The sequence below is a fragment of the Mycteria americana genome, chromosome 1 (genome assembly GCF_035582795.1).
Source record: "Mycteria americana isolate JAX WOST 10 ecotype Jacksonville Zoo and Gardens chromosome 1, USCA_MyAme_1.0, whole genome shotgun sequence".
NCBI classification, from domain to species: Eukaryota; Metazoa; Chordata; class Aves; order Ciconiiformes; family Ciconiidae; genus Mycteria; species Mycteria americana.
Genome location: NC_134365.1, coordinates 47,818,333 through 47,840,746, shown reverse-complemented (window position 1 = coordinate 47,840,746; position 22,414 = coordinate 47,818,333). Strand labels below are relative to the sequence as shown.

Genomic DNA, 22,414 nt, shown 5'->3' with positions numbered 1-22,414 from the left:
TCTGTATTATCAGTCTCAATGAATATCTATAATGGTGAATCTGAGCAATCCTTTTTCATTCACACCTGTTGGCAAACACATTTTCCTGGTAAAAGTTTAGCTAAAGAAGATGAGTCAGAGAGACTTTCAGTATCCTCAAAGGGGCAGATGCACTTCTAGCAGAAAAGCACTGGAGTGCTTAAGTGAACAGAAATCAGGTTTACAAGCACCATGCTTCAGATACTTTAACACTCTATCTAAATAAAGACTTTACTTTTCACAGTAAATGTCAGCTCCTTCTTTCACATTAAGACATGCCTTGGAAAGTGGTGCAAATAGTACATTATGTTTCTTCACACACTACTGAAAGCTGCTAATAAGGCATCAAAAATGTTTTAGCACAGCATATCTTCTTTTGCCTTCTGCCTTGTTGAATGCTCAGAAAAGATCTTGTTTATAACCTGTATCCATCCAGGTCACAGAAACATGGATTGCGGGACCAGGTCAGAGAACCATGCATTGAGGTAGGCTGTCTGATTTGCCACAATTTTGCTAGATACATGTATTTTGCTAGATACATGAAGAAAATCTAATTTTTTCAAAGACCAATTCCAAATTACTTTCTTTAAGAGGATATAGTTTCTGGAGTTTCTCTATAAACTTTTATCTGTGAAGCCTGTCTGATAAAAGCTACAGTTCCCAATGCCACTCCTTGATCTTACACTGAAGGAGAAATTTCACAGAGATTCAGATGTTTCTCACAGGTATTTTTTTTCCCCCAAAGGCCATGAGAGCACGGGGTTCAGAAATGTAGGCTTACAGATTATTTTTTCATGAAGTCTAATATCAGCAATCCTGGACCATTTCAGTTTCTGGACACAGTGAGTGAGTTCTCAAGAGATATTTTACTGTTCTTTTTCTGCATCATTAACATTCAAAGGAAACTTGATTTAGAGTGCTGGCCATGCAGAAATCATTCAGGTTTGAACCCTGAAGACTTGCACATTTTGCTAAAGTGAAGGAACTGGAGTTTTCTGCAACCACAGACCCTTATTTAACCTTCTCTATTCCTCCAATTATAAGAGCATCCTATCTGAAGAGGAGCAACAAACCAGAGCCCTGCAGAGAAAACAGAATAGAATGGACTAAGAATGGAAATACAGAGAAAAAAAGATCAAAACTACCGAAGAAAAACCATTATGAAAAACAAAATTTATTCTTTTCAAGTTAACTTAATCTGTGTACAGCAACACTTCAGTCAAGCTTTTATTATCAAGGTATACTTTGTATTACAACAGTCCCTGGACTTCTTCAATATCCTAAATAATATACAAGTATTTAACAAAGATATTCTTTAGACTGTTCAAAGAGTAATTGCCTTACTTCACTTTAGTAATAAGTATTTACTTAAATAGAAAGAAGAAAGTGGGAAACATTATATTTGAACCCTCTAAACAAAGGTGAATTTTCCCTAAAGCATAACCTTCTCTATGCTAATGTTAGATAGTGTCAGACGTTAGTGTCAGATGTTAGTGTTAGATATTAGTTTTAGATATTTCTAGCATTCAAGATATCTTATTACCATGGGAAAACCATAAAACCTGAGGTGTTACCACATGCAATCATGAGCAATAATGAAGCCTATACAAAATTACTTTCTAATTCTGTTTTCTTAGTTCAAAACTCTTTTGTGGAATAAGGAATTACTTTCAAGTCTTTCTGACTGTCTTTGTTTCTTTTGGGGGTGTAAAGAATGTAAAGAGATGGCTAGCTGAGTGTCATTTTTCTGAAAAGGACTGTTTTGCTACACTTCCTAAAGATTATCAGAGCATGAATGACACAGAGGATTGAACTGTACCCAGAACTCAGGGTTCTGGGTAAGCTTCATGCCAACATTCAAAGCAATAGATCTGAATTCTGAAGCTGCAGATATTGGTTTTAACAATATATACATCTTGGACTAGTATGATACAAACAGAAAATAACAAATCGATATTTAAGAACTAGTGGGAAGAAAACTAATCTGTATAACTACAGACTAATGTATTTTTAGTAGAATCTGAGGCTTTCAATGGAATATTTAACTGGATACATGTAAAATGGGATAAAATTCAGTTCATATATGACTCAATATTTTTCTCTGATAAGATAACTTCTTTTTAATACATGCTAAATGCACTATATGTAATTTATTTTTATTTCACTAATAATTTGATTCAGCCTTATTAGGGAACTTGCTAAGCGAACCAGAGTAAATAACGGCACAGGAATTTGAAGTAGGACGAGAAATTAGTGCTATGGTGGATGAGAATGAGTAGATCAGAGATGGAAAATATCAAGGAGATTAATAATTGAATTCCTAAAGATTCACTCTTTTTTGAATACTTTCATAAATTGTAATAAATGGTCTCACCACAGTGAAAAAAAAACAGGGAAAAGAATATAAAGTTGAGAAGATAAGCAGTGTATGATCTATCAATGTATACACACCTACAAATGTAAGTTTCTCATTACCTTTCAAGAACGAAATGAGCTTCTGCTTTATGATAAGGCCTTCTCCTTGGAGCCAAGTTTTCTTCTGTTCTTTTTCATAACAAGGTCTATCCTTGCCTCCTGCATGGATACCACGATGTCTTCTAATTCTGAGACCAGTGTGAGAAAATGGTGCCAATTTGCTTGAAACACAGATTCAAATGACAAGCCTTCTCAAACCTGGGCAGATTGGTGTTGATAATCCCAAACTATTAATAGCAATATGTATTTCTGCCCTACTCAGTACTGATATTCCTGGCTCTGCACAGCTTCCTAAATGATTGAACTGACTCTGATTTGTGTCATTCCCGACCCTTGCCACCCACTCTCTCCTTTTCCTGATCTGCTTTCTTAGTTGTTCCAGTTTCAGCTTAAAAACTCTCAATTTGGAACCTCTCAGTTTCAAGCTGCTTTTCTTGATTCAAGGCAATGGGGGCCAGATGGTTGCCCTTACTATCCTCTGCTGGGAACTCCCCTTTTCTTCAGAATATCCTGTATCTTCTAGTTCATACAGCCTATGTACACTTTAGTCCTCAACTAACACTAACCTAGCAAGACTTAACTCAGTATTAGATTCCCTTTCCTCCTTTCTCCCTGACTTTCCCCTCCCTTTCTCCCTCCCTCCCTCCTTCTCTCCCTCCCTCCAAATATATGCGACCCATGGCTCAGCCAGCTCTGACACTCTTTGGCTGGAGCCAGACAGAAGGAATACCCAGTTAAGATCTTCCCGCATTTTCTCATTAAGTCACTTATCTGTCTGTATCTCATTTCCCATTTGCTTGTGCCCTTACAGCCCCTTTCTGTTCAACTCTCTAACACAGAAATCTGTAAAACCACAAAGGTAAAGTGGAGGTACATGTAATATTTATTAAAAAAACAAATTATAATGTTCATAACTCCCTCATTCTCTACAGGCAGGGTCTTGGAATAGTAACGCTTAACTCCACTATAATGAAAAAACAGCCTTCAGTAAATGGAAACTTTTCAGGAGAATGGACGTTAAATATTGACCAAGGATTTCAGCTTCAAAAGCAGCTGCAATCTTAGTATTTCAGTGCCTTCTGCATATTAAAGACAATAATTTAGAAATTTGTGTAATTATTGTCTATTTCTGCAGCAAATGGCAAAAGTACCATGGTACCATAGTATTCTGCAGTTACATATGCCCATAACTTATACTTTATTTGCTGTAAAATTCAGAATAACTTGAATAAACTCTTCATTCATGGGTACATACACATATACTTTTGCTCCATGTAGTGTTATTTTTTTGATTTTTTCTTTTTGAACAGAACAAAAGGCATGTTGTCTGTTCCAAAGAGCTCTTTATTTAAAAGGTCATTAAAGATACCAAAACACAACAACTGCAGTATATGGGTTATACAACTACCCTAAGGATTTGGTAGTACACAAAAATAACCAAGAGATTTCATTCATGCAAGAACTATTAAGTAAACTATTTCTAAGACCTTCTCTATACCTGCTATAAAACAGGAAATCTTTAATTTTTTTTTGAGGAGGAGAATTGTTTTTTAACTATAGTGATTATCCATTGAATCAACTAAAATGGTTCTTTTTCATCCTAATAAAAGGCTTCACAATATTAAATTCTAGGAACAGTTGTCTTTAAATACATACAAACTATATGGTTTTGAAAAAAAATTTTGGAGGACCCACACCATTCATGCCAGACAAAATGATTCCCAAGTCATATTGCTCTGTGACTACTGTCTTTAAGAAAATAATACACAATATAGCACATACTAGGTTCGGGGTTTTTTCTTTTTTTTTGTGTACACATTTATTTTAGACCTTGAGTTAAATATTTATAGGGGGGAATAATCTTAAATTCTAAAATATTGGATTACAAAAATCTGTTATGCAGCTTGGATTTCTAAATAATGAATCAGAAAAAGCTGCAATAATGATGACAAGATTGTCTTTTAGGATATTTCCAGTCTGTCCTCAAGATCAGATTCACTGACGTACAAACACAGCAATTTTTCATTCATATTGTTAACACCTTGTTAAGCAGCTTAGACACCACATCTGGACAGAGGTCCTGGGGCTGCTGGCAGTCATTTATGGAAGCAATGTGTGGGCTGAGAAGCCCCTTATATACACACAAGAGAAACACATCCTGCAAAAGATTCCTACAACTGAACTTCAAGAGTAAAATAAAAATGGTTCCAGACTAATACTGCACTGTAACTTTTGAGACAAAACAGACTGGTACTTGATCCACTGGGACCTCAAACAGACAAAAGCTATTCCTTGGTAATTCAAGTCCAGTTATGTATAGTCTCGTCTTTTCCTTCTGTAACAGAGGATGTAAGGAGTCTCCTGAAACAACAGCTGTATGTTCTCATCTACTTGGAAAAATCAAGTCTTAGTTGGGCAACTAACAGCTCCTGAAGGCTTTATGTTTCTTAATAGCTGACACCCCTCCAAAAGTTCCTGGGTGGCTTCCATACCATTTCCCCATACTGCCACCTCAGAGGAGTCATTCAGCCTGCCAAAGCTTGCCTGCTAATGAGGTACCACAAAGCTTTTTCTAGTCCACTGTCTGATTATTGGGCCTGTCAGACCCATCCAAGTATCCTGGATCTGACAGGTTTTGAAATCTGATCATCAACATTGTGCTTTTTTGTATGTCTTAATGTTGGCACCTGCTGGATTCAAGAGATTGGATGAGAATGCCAATTTTCAGTAGCAATTAATAAAAACAAACAAATATGTTTTAACTCCTCTTCTTGACAAAGCTTAAAAATGTGATTCACATGCTCCCTGGCAGTCCAGTAAATGGAGGGAAATAAAAATCATTTGACGTCTATTTATTACTTTATTTAGATGTCAGGGCTATTTAATTATTTATTTATCCATCTATCTATCTATTTATTTATTTGCAGGTTTTTGAAGCCTCACTCATGACTTTTGAATGCTTGAATTTGGTAGCAATGAAAATCTCATTCCCCAGGTTCCTTGTGAAGATCAACCCCTCCCTCCACTTTCCTTGCTTCCTGGACAGCAAGGTACAAGTTCTGACTCTATCACTATGTCACCAAGGTCAGTACACTTTATTTTGCAGGTTCTCTGCAACTCTTGTTTTATGACTGCCTTCAGTCAGTCCAATATTTTGGATGTGGAAAATATCAGTGATCAGTCTGGAACTTCGGGGAATTTCAGAATAACCTGCTCCTCATTCTGCCCTCCTACACTCAAGTATTATAGCAGTCGCTTGCACCTTCAATTTGATACAGCATAGTGCAAACTGATAACTAATCTTGGGGAAAAAGAGTAAAGATCAAGACCAAATTATCATGTCTCCAAATTATCATTGTGTGTTAGTTAAGAGTAGGGTATGAGGCATAGCCACAATCATACATCGCAAAATTAAATATCTTTTAATCTGCAAACTCCACATTTCATCTACTCTCTTCACACCACATCCATTAAACTCTTACCTAAAACGTAGAACAAACTTTAGACTTATAATAGAAAAGACAGAAAACAGCAAATTTTATAATGTATCACAAGCAAGACTCAAGGAATCTGAAGACCACATTTTATCACATTTAACCTTGAGAACAGTAACTATTATTGTTTAATGTTTCTTTTAAAGAAAAACTAACAAACAAACAAACATATACTTCAGAGATGATAAAATTATTAATTTCTCTATGTTTAAGTTTTCTTGTATAGGTCATTTGTAAGATTATGGATGATAACTATTAAAAATATATCAAATCAAATTAAATCTCAGTTACATTTAATTCTACATTGGAAATAACTGAGAGGTTTCTGCAATTGCTCTGTATGAAATATCCAACATTTCAGGAGTATGAGAAGTAATTAAGTATAAAGTTTCTGAATAATTGGTATAATGAAAAGAAAAGAAAAGAAAAGAAAAGAAAAGAAAAGAAAAGAAAAGAAAAGAAAAGAAAAGAAAAGAAAAGAAAAGAAAAGAAAAGAAAAGAAAAGAAAAGAAAAGAAAAGAAAAGAAAAGAAGAGAAAAGAAGAGAAGAGAAGAGAAGAGAAAAGAAAAGAAAAAAAGAAAAGAAAAGAAAAGAAAAGAAAAGAAAAGAAAAGAAAAGAAAAGAAAAGAAAAGAAAAGAAAAGAAAAGAAAAGAAAAGAAAAGAAAAGAAAAGAAAAGAAAAGAAAAGAAAAGAAAAGAAAAGAAAAGAAAAGAAAAGAAAAGAAAAGAAAAGAAAAGAAAAGAAAAGAAAAGAAAAGAAGCTATCTGAATTTACAAATCTTTACATATTGTGAGGACCTCCTCTGGCTTGAACTTCATTCAGCACCCATTGCTGCTGCCAATACAGCATTGATTTTGCAGGCAATGCACAGCTAGGGCCAAGGCAGGTACCCTGAGGATCCCACTGAAAGAATGTGCGAAATAGAGACAAATATGCATAAGCCTGTCTATTTTTTTGCTGCCGTCATCCAAAAAGGAGGGCTAAAGAAAGGCTGCAATTCCACAGCAGTGAGGTCACCAGAAGGTAGCAACAGCTAGAAGTGAGAGGAGATTTCAAGAAAATAAGGGTCCCCCAGACATCAAAATATCCCTTAACAGCTGTGTATATCTGGCTTAATTTGTATGGTTCAAGAGTGTTTTCTAACATTTTAATGCTTCTATGCCTCCTTTTCACCAATGACCAATAAGCTGAAATGCCAGCATTGGCTTTTATATCTTTACTGACCATGTTACAATTATGGATATTGTTTCCTCACCTACTTAGGACTGTCTCTCACTCTGGATGGCATTCCTCTGACAGCTCCCTGAACACCTCCAGCAGAGGCTAGGGGACAACTGCACAAGCTACCTCCTGCCACACTTTAAGCTCTGCCTCCTCCAGTGACACGCAGTAGCTGACTGTGTGTGGATTCACAGTGTGCTGAAAGGAAATGGGTTATTTTATCCATTTTCAGCCAGTCAGTCTGGCTAATCTGTTAACTCTGCACTGCAAGGAACAAGTACGCAGTCACAGGGTAAGTCCCACTTGAGTGTGGAGCACTAGATGAGAGTGGAACAGTTAACCATCATCATTTGAGGTCCTCTGCCATCACCCTGAATATCTAAATTACCTCCAAAATGAAACATGGAAGGGTGCTTTTGTTTTCAAAAATTTTAACATTCTCTATCAGAAGACAACCACATTACCTTACCCTACTTTTTTTTTAAATCTTATGCTCTTAAACTAAACATGAGAGAAAAATATCATGACAACCTAATTTTTTTTTGTCTTATTCTTTTGTGTTCCCTATGAAATAGTGATCTGAAGTTTCTTTCTTTTTTTCCTCATTGCTAGCAGTGAATTTTGGAACAAACTCTGTTCTGCTTTGTTATTTCAGACAAACAGGTAATTTAGAATTTAAAGTGTCCATAATACGACTAGGGAGCTTCTAGGTTTGTTGGAAAGAAGGATGTTTCTTAGCCACTTGAGAGCATACTGAGTCTCTAGTCTAATTCTACGACAGTTTCATAAAAAAATAAAGGGTATGAATCTACTAGAACCTTATTTAAGCAAAGCCCTTAAGCGCATTAAGCATTTAAAACATTGAGACCAAATGTGCTTAAGTGCTTTGCTGTATTCAAGTCATAACGATTATTACAGTAATTAGTGTGTATGCTCAGTTATATCTTGTGAGTGCATGCATTTAGTGGCTATTGAATAAATAAACTGATTAATAACATTTGCAGTGAGAAAAGGAAATATAATTAGCTTTAATACAGTGAAAATACGTTTTACTGTAAAAAAAACATCCCTCCCCATGTAACAATGTTGGTATAACCATTGGCATGGGTATGTTTTTTCTATGCATATCCCTGTATATGCTTAATAATAATTGACAGAAAACCTGACCTGTGAGAGGATTTGGAAAGTCACCGAGCATTTATTTTTTCTGGCAATTTGTTGGAACAGCATTGCTTTGAGGAAATACCTCAAACAGGAGACGAGGTAGCTTTTCAAAAGCAATGTCTGCCCCATTTTTTACCTCCTGGTCTGAGCATCCGGGCTTCATGGGTCTTGGACTATCCTTCTGTTTTGACTGTTGTTGTGACCCCCATTTCTTTCAGACCGTTTTCCTCCAGACTGGAATCCAGGATCATTGAGATCCTGAGTCTCATGTACACATCACAGACACAGAGTTGGAAAATGTGTAAGTTTCAGGAGGCACTTGATTCCTCATGGTTCGAAAACAATTTTTTCCATTCTGGGAGCTTCCCTCTCCATCAGCTTCCAAGACTGTCTTTAACCCCTAAAACTGCCTGTTGTTATTACAAATTTGTAGAGGGAGGGAAAGGAAATGCCTTTTAATTCTAAGTTTAAGATGTTCTAATTTTAATTCCTCTTTCAAATATTTCTCCCAAGTTTCTCATATAACCGGATTAGTATTTTGACTTTAACAGTGACAGCACAGGAACATGAATCAGCTTTTATTTTTTGTCTTTATTTTTTTTTCCTGAGTATTCATAGATTAGGTAAACACTGTAAATTCTTTTACTGATTTAATAAATTGTTTTCCTTATTTAGTCGGTGATACACAAGACTCTGAAGCACATCTGGGTTTGTTCTTACTAGCATACTTTGTTAAAGTCTCATTTATGTATTGTCTTCTTAAATTATGACTCTTCAGTGGCAAGTTAGGAGTCAAGAACTTAAAATTCATTTACAAGCAGGCTATTTAAAATATGAATTTTGAAACTGACATTTAACAGTTAGCTGATAGTATTTCCTTCCTTCCTTAGACCTAATCCCTAATAAATTAAATTGGCCAATATATAAAACATTGTGGCAGTTCTGACTAGTGTATTATACAAAAATTTGCAAGCATATATATGTTTGAAGCGTTGCATTAAGAAATTGTAAGATTCTCAGTAGGGTTTATGGACAACATCAATTTACTTGGTGTATGTCAGTGTGCTTTATAAAATAGGAAAAGACTACAATATTGTTGGAAATACGTTGAAATCTCAGTTTTGTACAATACATCATGCTTAGAAACTAGATTTATTTGCAAATGTATTGGTCCAATTAATCTCAAGTAGGAAAAAATCACAATCAAGAAACAGCAATTGCAAAAAAGACACAATTATGTTATCATCTTGATGATTTTCCATAGTATATTTTCACACAAGTATGATTTTAGATTTAAATAAGATAACCATAATGCACAGTTACCTATAAACTAAATATACATTGTTTTCTTCTGCTGCATCAGTAATATGAACTTCTCTTGAGTATGTATGGCCTTCTAGCTTTGTTCACATGTAGCTGCCGTTTCAGAATATAGGGATTTTTTCTTTTCATTATTTCCTTGTCTTGGCTTGAGTTCTCTAGATCAAAAGCGTCTTGCTGAAGTAACTGTAGGATGCAAGAAGAGACACAATGTTATCAGCTTTTTTTGGTAATGAAGATTATCGATTCCTAGAAAGTTTTATAAAGCTTTATTTTAACATCTGCCACCAAGAAAAATCGTTACCATAATAGTTGCAGGTTTTAAAAAAAAGAAAGGGGAAGAAAAAAAAAAGCCCAAAACTCAAGACACAAAACTAAGATCAGGCTAAAGATGAGCTGAATCCTATGGAGGTGATATTTGAATTCCACTGAAACGAATGAGATCATTGGTTTTGACTAGAGGTATGTCCTCCTTGGACTAAACCTCAAATTGACTGATAACTTCCTAATGATTGTCACTCTGTAATCACTCATTTAGGCTAAACACCTCCTAAAACACCCACTGCTTGCTGGTTTCAGCTTTTGAGCAATATTTTTATCTGCAACTTCCTACAGCTAAAAAATCAAAATGTGTAATAAACAAATAAGAAATTAAATAAAACACAAGAAAGCCAAAATTTTGTCAATCAAAATTTCTTATATAACTGTGTTTTGCGTTTTACGTGGAGTTTTTAAAGTGTTTTGTTCAGATTCATTCTTGTTTTATCTGTTAAGATTTCATCCGTTCTCTCACCATGTTCTTCCATGGTCAAATACAGTCCTACTGTCTGGCTGAAAGGCATTAAACTGAAAACATTTTTATACTCATCTCAGTATTTCCCTAAGCAATCAAATTCTGTTACTCACTTAATTACTTAATAAATGAGTGCTCATCTAAATTCTATTGAAATTAATAGAAAGACTCTCATGGTTTCAACAGACTTTGGAGTCAATCCTGGATGAATAAGATCACAAGAACTTCTTTCATTACATAAATTGTTTATTTCAAGCCTTCTTCAATCCTTCTCCCTCTGGCTCTATCCCTTCTTCTTTTATTGTGTCTTATAAACGTCTGCACTGCATAAGCGTGTTCCTAAGCTGAGAGAGGAATATTTTTTTCAATTTCATATGCAGTATTGTTAGGAGTGATGATTCCCAACCACCACAAGAGGTGATGCAACTGCAAAGTAAGGAACTGTGATTAAGTCATATGGACTATTGCACATAGGCAGTTCCCTCGCTACCGGATTCCCAGGAATGATAAGAAGCCCAGAGTACCTGGTAAAATTACATGTACATATGGGCATGTGTCCATGCATTTCGAATCCAGTTTGCCTTAGGGCCTTAAAAGGGTTTTCAGAAACTCTGCCTACATTTAGTTATGCCTCAATAAATCTGTAGTAACTTCACGTCTGTTAAGCAGGTATTAATTTTGTGTTCTGGCATAGAGCTCACTTTCATGTGTTTATTTGGTTCCTTGGAATGGCTACAAAGAGTGGAGAAAGTGTGTAGTTAAGAATAGATCTCATTTATCCATGGGTCATTACAAAAAACAGACACTCAGCTCATCAGAAAATGCATTAACTCACAACTCTTTCAATAAGAGGCATATTAGAGGTATTAGAGAATATAAAAAAGGGAAGGAAAGCTCAGACAATGTGACAGGGTCACATGGATATGGATTTTAAAGCATCACTACAAACAGAGCCTGAGAGTTTAACAGCAGTTGAACCATGCATTTGTGACAGTTTGTTTTACCTCCCAATGCTGAAAGGCTCTGCTGTGGCAAACTTTTTGGAGTTGATATACTGTCAGCATTGCTTCCAAGCTGAAGCCATCCAGAGCAGCAGGAAACTGTCTTCCTGAAACGAGATCCTCTTCATCTACCTCTACTGTTTCCCCAACTTGGTTGTTTATGTTGTTGACAAGATTGCAGACATTTAGCAGGGTCATTTTCCAGTAAGGAAGTTTTGCTCTGTTAATCTGAAAATACAAATATCCACTATTTAACATCTTGCGATTTTTGTTTTGTTTTTTAGTACTAATGTGTGACATTCAAACATTTTGGTAGGAACAAGTTTGTATGTTTGAAGTACTTTTCATCTGCTCAACTTTTAGACAATAATTAGAGAGTGCTGAAATTAGGACAACTCATTTATTAAACACACCAGGTCTGCTTCCCCACAGCCTTACCCCCCAGGTAGATATGCACGATGAAAAACTAAACTGCTACCAAACCAGAATGGTAGCATTTCATAGTCATTCTGCACAGGTGCAAACAAAAACACAGATGGAAATTAATATAATATAAATTCACAGGTGTAAATCAGGACAATGAGTCAAACCCACTGGATAAATTCCCAGTACTAGAATCCAAGGTGGATGCCTGTGGTTAACTAGACACTCCTCCTCAGTTCAGAATAAATACCAGTCATTTCAAAATTCCCTGAGAAACGAAACGGAGTCCCTGCTTCAGGGCAAGCTGTCTGATGAGGCTGGGTCTGAAGTTACAGAATCTGTAAGCCCCAGGATTTTCAGATGCTGGAGAGCCATAAGCCTGGGAGATGTGAATCAAAGGTCTACGGGCTTAGATGAAGATGGAGCAAAGATGAAACAGAGCTGTGCAAACAATGTATTCCTGATTTGGTAACTGGACTGAAAAACTCAGACCAACTGTATTTAGGTGGTCCATAATGGAGCTGTTCAGAGATGTTACAGAAAGACAGAAATAGAGAAATTTCACCATGGTTTGTCTCAAATTTTGTTTGCTCCAGTTCCTTGTGTTATTTAGGAGCTATTTAACTTTTAAATCCTTTTAAAAAATGTTGAGAAAAATAATTTTTACTTTTCTACTGGTACTGTTCTTTCCAAGGAGTTGTGGCAGTAGTCTTTTTTAGTTTTGATTATCAATAGAAAAAAGGAAGAGAAAAACCTAATTCCTGCCTTATTCACTGCTTTTCATGTCTTTGCTGCTTTCTTGGTTCTCTTACTATTAATTATTTATTTCAAATTGTATTCATTTTAGTGGTGAGTATAGAAATTATTTTCCTTAAACTAGAACTGGTGACATAGCAATCTCCAATCAAAAGCCAAATAGCAAATTCCTATTTATTGCTGCCAAGAGCTTCCTTGGGGTGCACATTAGGATTACACTTCACCTATGAACTGAAATGTAGTTGCTTCTTTTCCTGGATGTACAAAGTTAAATATAGGTATTACATTAACACGGACATTGCCTTTTACCTACTGACAGCATTAATTAAGAGTGCGGATGCAGTGCTTACTTAGCTGAACATTAGGTAATCACATGTGTTGTTTCTTTAAAGCACCTTCTTAACAAAGGGGCACTGTATGCAAGATTTATGCATATTTACCACGCTTCACTATTTTTTGAGGGAAAAGAAAGAAAATGGAGAGGAGTGAGGAAGAAATAAGAAAAGCTGGAATCACTATTAGTATTAATTACAAAAATTTCCCTTTTTGCCATAATCACTACTCCAATATACATCTGATATATGCATGCTTCTCAAAACGAGAATAATTGAGCCCTTTAACAAAACCACTATGTGTTCTCTGATTCATGACAGGGCTCACGAAAAAAAAAAAAAAAGAGTATTTTGTTTTGAGGCTAAGAAAAAAACAAATCTCAAATGTTATTCAGAAGCTTGAAATTGGTTCTGCATTGTTTAGTTTGAGCTCATCTGTTGTCCCATCTAGGTGCCCTAATTAGTCTGTTGAATTATTTGAAAAGATGTGACAGGTTCAAAACAAAAATTAACCTCTTTGCAGAATGTCTAATTTAATCAACACAAGTTAAACTAGCAAAAAGAGCAAGTGTCCACTGCAATTTCAAAACCTTCTTTGGTCTGTTTTAAGATATTTGTGAAATATAAAAATATGGAGCTTTCCATGACAAATGAGGAGGCTTTTCCAGTGCACTTCTCTCTCCTGGTATACGAAAGAAATGTGACTAGCACTAAAATAGCTAAATTGCAATGAAGAATATAATCTAGGGGCAGTGCTACGTGAGCAAGTGAGAGTTCTGAGTTAAAAAAAACAAAAATATTCCAGTGGATGGGCACAGAAGAGAAGAGGAAAGGATAGAGAAATTTGTTACGCCTTCTTGCATATTTTATAGAATTTTTTGATCTGAAGTTACTACTTTATGTTAGCCTGATGCATGCCTATGTTTAAAGGAACTTTCCTCTGTATATTAGTAAAATACTTAAATAGCAGACTTCATTAGGTGAAATTGGTCTTAGCTGCTACTTATGAGGTTAGGGGAAAAAATTTTGCAGTGCTGTCTGCAAGCATACTTTATTTGTTAAGGGAGCCTAATTCCTATTAATACCACACATATATCACCTCAAAGTATGTTTACTTGGATACACCTGCTTCTGACTTACACTGCTGCCAGCTCACAGAATGAGACTATAAAGCATTAAGAACTTCAGTCAAGACTGAAATATTTTTTTTTAACTGAATATGGAGCTCTCCAGGTCATGTCCAGTCACTGAACAAAGCAGTTACGTTACTTTTCTACTCTACTTCACCACTACAGCAAGCATTACAATCAGACAGCTTTGTTTTATAGGCTATGGGAAATCTCTAAGGTGGTTATCCTAAAGCAATATGTGAAAATACAGTTTAAGATGACCACAACCCAAATGTTCAGGTACAGTTCCAATGTGTGATATATTTTCCACACAGGTGTATGCAATGCCAACTACAGTTGCTCAAGACATGTTTTGGAAAACACCTACACAAGAGATCAAGGAACCTGTACCTGCCAAGATGGAACTAATTTTTTTAAGATTAACTTGAAAAATATCTGGGAGTGATCTGAAGGAACAAAAGGGACTGCAGTATGAATCAGAATTTAGAAGTTATTAATGCTGAAGTGAATACGATGTATGCATTTCCATTGTTGAACATGCTTCTGAAAGACTCAGATATATGCTGTCCCACATCTCATATATCTTGAAAGAGAATTTTAAATCATTTAAGAAACTGAAACAACCCTGAGAATATTTCTGACTTTGACAACAGGCTTGTCCTATGACAGATTAAAGAGAATCCAAGTTATAACTTATATAATATCTTTTGCTTTCCATTTCTGGTTGAACGATACCCCTGATAGTTTGTTTAAGATACTTGTTATGTTATAACGCATACCTCCCAAATGCTATTTTTTTTTAGAAAAAGAAAGTTCAATTCTCTGCTTTTTATATTCTTGTCTTTATCTAGTGAAATCAGATGAAAAACAAATTTATAACCAAGTAAAACCCAACGTAATGTAGGATCTCTATGGCTCCTTTTTGGAATAGTAGTTGAATTTTGCTCAGAATGTAACCATAGAAATAATAAAAATACTCTCTGTCTTTAACCAGATATGGTATTGAGTTCCATTACAGCTGAAGGTCTTCCATGGTCTATACTAATGCCTGTAAATGTAATTAATTTTTATGTGATGATTGAGTCAGGAAGTCAGTAACTTCTAGGCAGCTGTAACCTCATCTGTCTCAGACAAGGAAGCTAAACTGTCTGGGCACATGCAGTCAGCAATAGGCATCCTAGAAGCTCAGAGGGACCAAGACTTCAGAAAATTAATGTGGGTGGGGAATCCCAAAGGGGGAGTATATTCTAGTGATGATATATTCTTCAATCTTGTTTTAGTTCAGGACATTCTTCATGCAAGTGGTGGTTTCAGGCAAGCATTTAGGAAACTGGGATAGAGCTATCTATTTAATACAAAAGAGAGACAGCAGATAACTATCCACATATTTGTGACACTTCAGGTTGTGTTGTCTTACCAGATCTTCCAAATGGCTCTTTGGATTTTATCTTAGAGGAAAGACAGATAAAGCATGTTAGGGACTTGTTTGATCTCTGTATCTTCTTTGAGATGTAACAGCTGGGAAGGGTGACAAAATGTATCAAATATTGAAGACAGGTTGTAATAAGCATGGACATACTCCTTTAAAGATGGAGAGTGATTCAGCATATAGATGACTTTAAAGAGCAGTTTGAAAAGGGCCAGTAGAGACTGGACAGCAGTCTGTGAAGTCAAAAGCATATGGTAACTCTTTCCATAATATTGGAGAGACTACTGAATGTTGCAAAAGCTGTGTGCTTAAACCTTAGCCGTAGTCTTGATACTATACTTCACAAGTGCCTACTTAGGAAGACTTTTTCTGTCAAATACTAGAACCACAAGTGATAATCCACTTGCTGCATTTTTAGATCTGAGCTATCCTAAACAATTTTTTTCTTTTTTTTTTTTTATTTTTTTCCCCATCTTAATGCTATTTAAATTGTCTGGATTTCCCTTGCTGCTTATTACCAAGTTAGTGTCAAAGACAGTTAATGCAATTTAAAAGTAATTGCCCTCAGCTGGAACCAGATATTAGGCACAATACAAGACAGTTATTACACATACCATCCTCAAATTTGTCTCTCACACCAGAACCATATTTTTGTTCTAATGAGGGTTAAAAGCTAGCAGAGGACAACAGAAAAAAAATAAAAGGAATTTGTCATTTCAGTAATGAATGGAATAGTGGTATACCTCTTGTAGAAGCATTTATGCACACTTTTTAGTGGTTCCACCATGCCCTACTTTGATGTCAAGAGACTATATATTGAACTAATGAATTTTAGATGGTGATTTAAGGTAGTATAATGTAGAATTAAAGCAATGTCTCCAGCATGCATCTACTGCTTCTGTCAACTTTAGGTGTCACTTGACTTATGGTATATACCATATAGAAATTGTATAGCAAGCTACATGATGTAAAACAATATATAAAAGTATTATGGCAAACATCATTACATTAATAACTGGTGCACTATATTTGTGCATTTTTAGTTACCTGAGATTGTGCTCTGTGCTGAGAGGGAAGAAAAGATGGAAGTGGAAGTTAGGTTCACAGTTCCACTAAAGTCAGTAGCTGAAATACCAATAGCTGCAGGGTTTCCTCCCAGGGCATACTATGCTTTGTCACACAGAGAAAGAACTATTTTTGTCACCCTCCTACATCTAAATTTGTCTCAGGAAAAGAATATCTATTAAATCTTTCTGTACCTTAGAGAAGTGAGTGGCAAACAGGTTTATTGGGCATCTAAGGTTAATTACCATGCCAGTAAAGAATATGGGAACCTAAGAACTGCCAGACTAGATCAAAACAATGTCTTTTCTGGCCTCATTTCTTATTCTAGTCTATTCAAAGGATCTTGTGAAAAAGCTGACTTATAAGCAAATACAGTAAATACAGAAGTCTTCCAGGCAGGTTTTGTCCTTAACCTTCAACTAGTCATTGGCTTATGAAATTCTTTTTTGGGTGAAATTTTTCATTTCTCATTGTATTTTCCATTGAATTTAACCACCACTTGTACTTAGTTAGAACAAAGAATTAAAACATTCAACCTTAAGCTCATGGTACTTGTTTCAGAGTTTGTTCTTTAATATGTTGCTGAAGAAATATTAGACGTATATCTTTCTTAGATCATTCGTGGAAAATAACAGTGTTGAGAAAGTGTTTGTCTATCAGGCTGTTCAATGCATATGTGCAACACTTGCTGCTTCACCTTGTTACTATGAGGTTGGAATTGAATTTTTGTCTATTTGTATTAAATAACATGTACATCGCTCACAGTCTGGCAACTTGTCAAGGAAATGTCATTTATCACATTAATATTTTCACAGTCATGTCCCCATGTTCCTGTACCGACACTATGATTAAATTCCTAAACCAAAATCAGCATATGTATTAACAGTTTTTGCTTTATGACTGTCTTAATTTTATATGCATATAGGAAAAGTTCTGCATAAAAATAGCACTTATGGATTTGACTCAAGGTTAATTTAGCTTTCATCAGGCATAATCCTATTGGAAACACATTTCCTCATATAAATTTACATCTGCACATAACACAGTTTTGACAGTTTAATGAAAGTACCAGTGTTAAGAATGAGGAGCACTTTTAGTGTGTCACATCAACACCTTTAAACTTCCTTTGAACTGGAGAAAATCTTGCACCAAAGTAATGTCTAGCACTGAACTTTTCGGTCTAGACCACAGGTTATTACTTTGTGCAAAGACTTCTGGGTTTGTAATGAGAATTCATTTGCTCCCTACCCGTCAGCTAAAAGAGGAAAAATAATTACCTTTGATGTGTACATATTGGTCAATAAATCTGCTTCTAACGCTTTCATTTCCTCTTCTGAATCTGGGAATAAACCAGAAACATATGTTTATTATTTCATCATAAATCATGGACATTTCAGTTCAGCATATGGAATTTATATATATCAATGAATTTTGGAAAACAAACAAACAAACAAACAAACAACTTAGATAAAAACACAGCAAAGTGATCTAGAGGGACTGTGAGGAGTCTTCAAGTAACAGCAACATTATGTTAAAATGGATACATGCTACCTTTTTAAAGCATGATCAAGCTTATTGAAGTGAATGAAACGACTCATTAATCTCAGTTCACTGGTAGACAGGCCCACTAATCTGCAGCCCTTTCAGTAAACAAAACTGCTGCAATATTCTTCATTCAAAATCAGTATGATTTTCATAATCATTATTTGTCACCTCTGCTTACTTTGGAAGAAGATTTTGGATATTTATTTTCAAAGAATATTTATTTAAGCAACAGCTAAGTGTTTAGGTGAATGGCATTTACGATTACCGACAAGATTTAGTGTTGATTATTCTTGGTTAAATTAAGAATATTTTTACTGTTATGAGGGAATTGAGCTTGACTAGTTTATGACACAAGCTTTTGACAATGTATATACCAAAAGAAAGTATGCTGACTGAAAGTCTTAGGATTTTCTTTACTGATGTAATTGACCTTTGATAGCTCAGCAGACTTGCAAGACCTGTGATTTGGTGAAGAGGATAAAAATTGCTGTAGAAAGAGAAAAGAGCCACAAACTTTTCTGCTTTGTGCTGTACAGAATCACAAGGAAGATCTGGTGCCTTGAAAATGTAGCAGCAATCACAGCTCAAAGATGAGATATATGCAGAAATCAGTTAAGTCTTCAGGCGAAACAGAGTTCCACATGGCTTAGCTTTCCTGGAATACCAGCAGTCCAAAGCCAAACAATATGCTTACTTATATTTAAAACCAAACTAAATCAAAATCTATTCCATATTCATATAAGTCATATCTCACTTTCATTAAAATGATCAGTGCTGTTGGCATGTAATACCCTACCGCAGAATCTGTGGATAGGTTCTGTCAATGCCTTCATTTCAGGGATCATCACCATGTTGTGTCACTACCTTCACACAACATGGCACTGTAAGGGACCTTTTATACAAATACGTGCTAATCTGTCATAGATTTCTGCTAGCACAGGAAGTCAACCATTAAAATGCTCTTAAAAATCAATCAAGTTCAATCTTAATAACAAGATCTCACCACCACTGTGTTTCTTCTTTCGGGAATTCTTCCAAACTATCAATGGTTATTCACCTTCTTTTAATTTCAAGCCTAATTTATTTCTAATTACAAATTTATTAATGGTTTGTACATAACTTCCTTCACTATAAATCATACCTTTCTATTTGTAGCATTTACCCAACTCATGTATTTTTTGACAGCAATCACAGCCCTTCCCAGCTTAGATTTTTAGGGTGTGCTTACACAGTGATGAGCAAATAAATGCAAGATCACGGTGCCTTTTGGACATAAACCATTCCCTTGGAAATCCCATAAATGCTTGACTGAAAGCCTATGCCCAGAGCTATTAGACTCTTGTCTATTCTCCTCTCTTGTAATAGCCTTGTATTTCCCGACTCATCAGAGTTGCCCTCCTCTGTGCCTGATGTGATACCGAGACAGCACAGGATAGTACAGTTTGGATCAGAAGCATCAGTACTTAACTACCTTAACGCTTACCATTAGCTACAGGAAGTAGGTCTCTTACACATTTTTTTATTCTGTTTGGCTGAAAAACTTTAGTATTATTAAAAAAATGAGGTAAGATAATATTACCAAGTCTTTTATCTCCTCAGACATTTCCAACAGCTGTGCTTCTGTTAAAAGGAGCTTTTAATAGGAAATTCTAGTATTTCCTAAGCTATTGCATTTTGTACTGTTGCACTGCTTCTCGTTTCCATTATTCGGGTCACCAAAAACTTCTGTGTGTTATGCCGATCTTCCTCTGTAGTGATGCTCCTGTTCACCTTTGCATTACCAGCACACTACATTCATTCATTCTTACTTTTTGCATTGAAGTTGTTATTGAAAATATTAAATACAACTGGTTTGTAGATCAGTATTACAGCAAGTCACTAGCAACTAATCTCCAACCTAATGCCTTTCAGCCCTTTCAGCACTACTGGTTGTCAGTGTTACCTAATCTCTTAACTGCTTTACCATCAGCCAAAGTTCTGCTGGCAGCACAAGATCACCTCAGATGAATTTCTACTAAGGATAGCAGCAGCTCCTGTGAATGGGTGAGCGGCACACATGTGACAGCATCATGATTTGTGGTGTCCTGGGTCATACCAGCTGAGGACAATGAAAGGAGTTGTGTCTGGTTAGCACCTGGTTTTTGTATTCTATAGAGGATGGAAGATAGCTTCCACACCACTGAGGCTGGAAGATGGCTGCAGACGTGGAAGATAGGCAGGTATTAAGAAACATTTTGATTGAGAAAAGAAGTCTGAAGGACATTATTTAGGAGGCTAGTCAAGATTCCTTGAGTAAAGAATAAAGCTAGGCTTGGAGGAGGAGAAGGGAGCACATCCAGGTAATTCAGGAGTGAAAGAGACAGATGAGGCGTAAAAGCATAAAAAGAGCAGACTTTCAGCAAGCTATGTATAAAAAGACTGGTTACACATTATTGTTCAAATCAGAGGGAAATTCACACAGTATGATGTCCTCTTGACTCACTTCTTATTGACAAGAAATATATTTCTATTCATATATTCACATTCTACAGGAATTGTTACATTTTACAGGCACATACTTTCCCCTGAGGGCAAACATTTTCAAAAGAAAATTAAAATGAATGATCATTTTCTTTATGACATAGCTGTCCATATTAGTTAAAACTGATTTGGCTCCTCCACACAAGCTTCTCCATGGCATTTCTCATTTAAATATAATTTCAAATTTTCAAGCAAATAAACCATCATGTCAGTTACACATACAATTTTGTTTCTGGGTTTTTTTATGAGCCCATTTTAATTTTCACCAAAATTTTTTACTTTAGTAGGCTTTCATTCAGTCTCTACAAACAGTTGAATTTGAAACTGCCTCACTGAAAATGCTAGTCAAGTATTTGTTTAAAAAGCTTCAAATATATGGGGATAAAATAACAAATATTAAGCCTTGTCACTAAAATCACCAGTTCTCTATAATATACAGAATGACTATGTTTAAACTGTGATAAAATGCAGGTATTATGTGTGTAACATTTTCCTTCCGCAGGGGAATACAAATTGGAAACTTTCATCTAAAGTGAGATTTAGGAATACTGACTCCTCCTGAATACTGAAGCTGAAAAATGAAGCTACTTGTAAATTTACTCTTTAATGGATTTTAAAATTAAAGTAATTTGCAAGTTAGTTAAGATTGGATTTTGACGCTTATTCTGCTTCATGTCTGTGTGTGTACACCTGTTTAATCACCACCATACGTATTTTTGGTCATAAACTTAGGGCATAAACGACACACACTTAGCTGTGCCATTTTCCAAAGGAGCAGGCAATGCATTTTAATGTATGGTCCTCTTTTTTAGGTTTCTAAAGCAATTACTCTTGGAGTAGAAATGCACTTACATTAACCTTCCTATTGTGTGATCTGCATCTGATTCAGCTTTTTTTGTCACAACTTCAGATCAGTTGCTAGCAGTTTTTTCCCCAGAAGGCTAAAACTGTATTTCTGTCACTAAAAAGTGACTAAAGTGCATATATATTCAGGTTGATTTGGATGATGGCAGCTATTCATATGAGTCGCAAAAATTATAATTTCTGTGACAGTTTGGGAATACATGGTATTCAATAAATCACAAATGAGGCAGCATAATCAAGCAGATCATCTACACTGATGTATATTTCCAATGACTAGTCCACACTAACTGCCATGGCACGGACGGTGCGAGGAGGAATGGTTTACAGGAAGGGAGAAAGTTACGGGAGTGACAGAAAAAACGATGCTGGCCAGAGCCCGTTATCCGGGCCAGCTCCTTGCGCCCATTGGGTCTAGCCCCGGCAGCCTGAAGCCACTTCACCTCCTTCCTTCAGGTCCCTCCGGAGGCTGCGGGAGCGGCTCAGTGCCTGCCGGCCAGAGAGGCTTCGGGGGACGGCGGCGAGCGCCAAGCCGGCGTGGCGGGGGCGCGCCCGGGCGGAGGGCGGTGCGGGGCGCCGGCGGGGGCTTACCTGAGCAGAGGCTGCAGGAGGCCAAGGCCAGCAGCACCACGCACACCAGCTGGGCTCTCATCCTTGCCGCGCCGCCCTCTAGAAAGTAAAGTCCATAAATCCTGGGGAGAGACGGAGAGAGAGACAGACAGACAGACAGACAGAGCCCCGCCGCTCCGCGCCCTCAGCACGCGCGCTGGCGGGCGGCTGCAGGCACCAGACGGGGGACCCGGACCCTTCCCCAACTATATAAGCCGCGGGGTGATGTCACGGCAGTGCCGCCATCGCCTCCTGGT

General features: G+C 36.3%; 1 protein-coding gene across 1 annotated transcript; it reads right to left on the bottom strand.

The window, feature by feature from the left end:
* Positions 1–8,871: 8,871 nt before the first annotated feature.
* Positions 8,872–22,414, bottom strand: NTS (neurotensin). The gene is made up of 4 exons (XM_075491636.1): positions 22,140–22,414; positions 17,900–17,961; positions 11,491–11,715; positions 8,872–9,879 (listed from the first exon to the last, which is right to left on the bottom strand). The coding sequence occupies exons 1-4, from the start codon at positions 22,198–22,200 to the stop codon at positions 9,733–9,735; spliced, it is 495 nt and encodes a 164-aa protein (XP_075347751.1). The 5' UTR covers positions 22,201–22,414; the 3' UTR covers positions 8,872–9,732.